The sequence below is a fragment of the Oncorhynchus kisutch genome, unplaced genomic scaffold (assembly GCF_002021735.2).
Source record: "Oncorhynchus kisutch isolate 150728-3 unplaced genomic scaffold, Okis_V2 Okis09a-Okis19a_hom, whole genome shotgun sequence".
Lineage (NCBI taxonomy): Eukaryota > Metazoa > Chordata > Actinopteri > Salmoniformes > Salmonidae > Oncorhynchus > Oncorhynchus kisutch.
This window is the reverse complement of record NW_022261985.1, coordinates 8,938,161-8,943,160: the sequence shown is the minus strand read 5'-3', so window position 1 is coordinate 8,943,160 and position 5,000 is coordinate 8,938,161. Positions and strand designations below refer to the sequence as shown.

The following is a 5,000-nucleotide window of genomic DNA, read 5'->3' as shown; positions in this document are numbered from 1 at the left end:
CTCAGCCCTTTCCAACAGAACTATGTTTCACATCCACAAGAGGGCACGCATATCACAATATCTCAATTTCACAATGTCAAAATATTACAATGTCACAATATCTCAAGATTACAATGTCTCAATATCACAATGTCACAATATAATGATCTAGTGTGAATCCAAGATTGAACCCAGGTCTCACTGCTCTCTCTCTCTGTGGCTGGCGGGTCCCCTGAGGTCATGCCACCTCAGGGCCTGCAGACAGTGACATTAGAACTCCAGAATTAGCTCAGCCGTAAGGCTAATCACCTGGAAATGAGACCAGTGGGGACTCATTGTAAGCAGGCAGGACTGGAAACAGAAAGAAGGAATGAGGAAGTGTTGTGATGTCCAGAGGGTTTACTGTGAACTGCTCTTTCATTCCAATAGCAATCAAAGCTCTCCTCTCCTCTCCTCTCCTCTCCTCTCCTCTCCTCTCCTCTCCTCTCCTCTCCTCTCCTCTCCTCTCCTCTCCTCTCCTCTCCTCTCCTCTCCTCTCCTCTCCTCTCCTCTCCTCTCCTCTCCTCTCCTCTCCTCTCCTCTCCTATCCTCTCCTATCCTCTCCTCTCCTCTCCTCTCAGGTCCTCTACCGTCGAAAGGAGAAGGTTGAATATTCTGACAGGCAGACCAAAGAGCAGTCCGTGTTCCCCAGCCGCGACCTTCACCTGACCCCTGTCACCGTCCCACCCCCCGGTCCCGCTGCACGCCGTCGGAGCCCAGACCCAGCCCCAGGTAGGTTGGAGCGCGATTAACTACAATTCCCATAATGCAACACATATTTGAAGCCCCAAGTTGTAGCGTGATGTACTACAGTACCATAATGTTATGTGTAATACACCTGTATTCATAAAGTATCTCAGAGTACGAGTGCTGATCTAGGATCAGGTGCTGACTGACCATATCATCTTATTCACTATGATCTAAAAGACCAAACTGATCCAAGATCAGCTCTCGTACAGGGCAGCAGGTAGTCTAGCAGTTAGAGCAGTGGACCAGTAACCAATCTGCTGATGTGCCATTGAGCAAGGCACTTCAGGAGGGCGGCACTGAGCCTGTAAAACAACACATTTCACTGCCCCTACCCGGTGTATGTGACAATAAAACATATCTCTTTCTACTGTGAGATGCTTTGTGAATACAGGTCCTGGTTTTATCTTTAGTAAAGGTGTGTCTGAAGCTAAACTAATGCTGTCCCATCTTGTCATTAATCCCCAGGTCCCCTTCTCTAGCAGCATGGTCCAAGCAGAGCCAGCACCGCCTTCTACACCCACATCCATACCTCCACCCAGAGCCTGCCGTCCTCCACCCACCACCCCTGTCCCCATCCCTGTCTCCAGCTCCAGCTGTGGTCCTCCGCAGCTCCCCCCTGCCCACCAGAAACCCTGCCTGTCAGCCAGCCCCTCTCCCTTCAGGATGAAGCCTGCCGCGTGTCTCCAGGAGAGGTGAGTGAATACTGGTGGTGATATTAAATATGGACACTCAATGTTCATCTGTGTTGGACCAAACCGATGAGCGTTCTGTATAAAAGGACAAGGACAATATTGGTTCTTGTCTCCTCGTAAAAAGAAGCATGAGCAGTGTGGGTTCAGTTGTCCACTAAATCATCTCACAATGATTCTGGGTTGAAAGACAGAAACCATGTAACCCTTTTGAAGTAGTCTATAGCCTGATTGTCCCAGAGCTGGAGGGTCTCTCAATAGCTGGGCTGTAGTCTATAGCCTGATTGCCCCCGAGCTGGAGGGTCTCTCAATGGCTGGGCTGTAGTCTATATCCTGATGGTCCCAGAGCTGGAGGGTCTCTCCATAGCTGGGCTGTAGTCTATAGCCTGATTGTCCCAGAGCTGGAGGGTCTCTCTCAATAGCTGGGCTGTAGTCTATAGCCTGATTGTCCCAGAGCTGGAGGTCTCTCTCCATAGCTGGGCTGTAGTCTATAGCCTGATTGTCCCAGAGCTGGAGGGTCTCTCTCAATAGCTGGGCTGTAGTCTATAGCCTGATTGTCCCAGAGCTGGAGGGTCTCTCTCCATAGCTGGGCTGTAGTCTATAGCCTGATTGTCCCAGAGCTGGAGGGTCTCTCTCCATAGCTGGGCTGTAGTCTATAGCCTGATTGTCCCAGAGCTGGAGGGTCTTTCTCCATAGCTGGGCTGTAGTCTATATTCTGATTGCTCCAGAGCTGGAGGGTCTCTCTCCATAGCTGGGCTGTAGTCTATATTCTGATTGTCCCAGAGCTGGAGGTCTCTCTCCATAGCTGGGCTGTAGTCTATATTCTGATTGCCCCAGAGTTTGGTGGTCTCTATCCATGGCTGTAGTGTATGTGAGGTCAGGGCAGGATTTGGTTGGATGTTGGCGGCCAATCAAGAACTGTCCTACTGACACAAAGAACGGACGGATGGGGGAGAGGACAAGGGGGAGAGGAGGAGGGGTAGAGGGGGAGAGGAGGGGGGAGGAGGTGGAGGAGGGGGAGATGAGAGGAGGGAGGGAAGGGGGGAGAGGAGGGGGAAGGAGGGGAAGGGGTGATGTCTAAAGTCTTTAATGTTGCTCTTCCTCTCTGGCTTGACTTTGACTTTAGATAACACTGTAAGTGATGTCTGGGAAACTTTCCACTGCTGCTTTTAACTACACAGAGAGAGACACAGAGAGAGACACAGAGAGAGACACAGAGAGAGACACAGAGAGAGACACAGAGAGAGACACAGAGAAAGAAACAGAGAGAGACACAGAGAGAGACACAGAGAGAGACACAGAGAGAGACAGAGAGAGACACAGAGAGAGACACAGAGAGAGAACACAGAGAGAGACACAGAGAGAGACACAGAGTGAGACACAGAGGAAGAGAGAGACACAGAGAGAGACACAGAGAGAGACCACAGAGAGAGACAACAGAGAGAGACAACAGAGAGAGACACAGAAAGAGACACAGAGAGAGAACACAGAGAGAGAACACAGAGAGAGAACACAGAGAGAGAACACAGAGAGAGAATACAGAGAGAAACTGGTTTAAAGACATTTGAAGGTTTTCATCGTGCGTTTACACCAAGCAGGTTAGATGTTGTAGCTACACACAATCCCCAAATGAATGTCTGATACCAGCAGATTGTATCATGTCCCAGCAGTAAATTGTGGGTTATGTTATCACATCCCACTGCACTCAGGTGAACTGTTACATGCTGGCCAGAGTCCAGAGGCATTGAGCCGTGGTATTTTCCCCCGACCTCTAACATCTGATTGTGTTTGGTGGCAGGTGTTCTCCGTAGAGTACGTGTAGAACGAGGGGTAGAACACCTCCTCTGCCTTAGTCTGAGGAGGAAGGGGGGAGAAGGAGGGAAGAGGGGGAGGAGGAGGAAGGAAGGAGGAGGAGGGAATGAGGAGGAGGAGGAGGAGGGAATGAGGAGGAGGAGGAGGAGGAGGAAGGGGGGAGAAGGAGGGAAGAGGGGGAGAAGGAGGAGATGGAGGATGTAGAGGAGGAGGAGAAGGGGGAGAAGGGGGAGAAGGAGGGAAGAGGGGGAGGAGAAGGGAGAGAAGGAGGGAAGAGGGGGAGGAGAAGGAGGAAGAGGAGGGAATGAGGAGGAGGAGGAGGAAGAGGTGGGAGGAAGGGGGGAGAAGGAGGAGATGGAGGATGTAGAGGAGGAGGAGGAGAAAGGGGGAGAAGGAGGGAAGAGGGGGAGAAGGAGGAGATGGAGGATGTAGAGGAGGAGGAGGAGAAAGGGGGAGAAGGAGGGAAGAGGGAGAGAAGGAGGAGATGGAGGATGTAGAGGAGGAGGAGGAGGGAATGAGGAGGAGGATGAGAAGGATGGAAGAGGTGGAGGAGGAGGAAAGAAGGGGTGGAGGAGGAGGAAGGAAGGGGTGGAGAAGGAGGAGATGGAGGACATAGAGGAGGAGGTAGAGGAGGAGGGAAGAGGACGTCTTGGTTCTTTCTCAAATAATCTTACCTCGATTGCTCACCTCATCTCCTCGCCTCCGTCTCAAAACCAATTGAAGGAGAAGGTACATAGCCCTCTGACCTTCTCCTCTTATACAGTTGAGAAAGAGGTGAAGAAAGATTAATTGAGATTGAGGCCCCTATGTCACAAGTCATCCTGATGTTTATAAGAAGGAAGTGAGAGAATGTTCCGGAACAGGCCTCTGTCAGGAATGTTCTTTATGTAAAACAATGAACCAGGATAAAATACAATGAGAGAGGGTTCATTTCACTGGCAGGTGTCTCATGGTGATAGATTACATAGGATTTTTGGGGGGAATATTGTCAAGTGCCTTTGTAACATTTTGTAGTGCAGTTTGAGGATGCCTGATATCGCTCAGGTCTGGAAATGTAATGTGTATTTCCTCTGTAAATGTAGGTTAGAATGTATATGTTATATGACAGGAAGAAGATCATTAACACTGTCAGCATTATATATTTTAAGCAAAAGGCCCGAGGAGGTGTGGTATATGGCCAATATACCACGGCAAAGGGCTGTTCTTAGGCACGACGCAACGCCGAGTGCCTGGACACAGCCCTTAGCTGTGGTATATTAGCCATATACCACAAACCCCCAAGGTGTCTTATTGCTGTTATAAACTGGTTACCAACGTAATTAGAGCTGTACAAATACATGTTTTTTCATACCCGTGGTCTCGGTCTGATATACTACGGCCGTCGGCCAATCAACATTTAGGGCTCGAACCACCAAGTTGATTATTTTAAACAATACACACTTAGAAACCTGAGTGGTGTCACTAACCAGGCACCATCTTCCTGTGAAGTAAAACACTACGGAGTGACAGGCACCAGCAGCCCTGTGACTCCACTGTCTCTGAATAGCCATTTGGGCTCAGACCACAAGAACAAAAGGGAAAGGCGTGACTCTCTGACAGGAAACTGGCTACTTCCTGAGCCGCCATGGGGCTGATTGTTGCAGGACTGCAGTTCAGAGTGGACACACAACACTGAATGTTCGGTCCAGACTGGAACAATTCCCTTTAGTCTGTGCTCTGCATTCAGTGTCA

At 50.0% G+C, this 5,000-nt stretch overlaps 1 protein-coding gene across 1 annotated transcript in view; it reads left to right on the top strand.

Moving 5' to 3' along the window:
• LOC109885543 (receptor-type tyrosine-protein phosphatase R) overlaps positions 1 to 5,000 on the top strand; it is a 115,241-nt gene that overhangs the window by 82,479 nt on the left and 27,762 nt on the right. Inside the window, 3 exon segments of the mRNA XM_031815255.1 lie at positions 600 to 706; positions 708 to 750; positions 1,234 to 1,460. Of these exon segments, the coding sequence (XP_031671115.1) occupies positions 600 to 706; positions 708 to 750; positions 1,234 to 1,460 (377 nt within the window).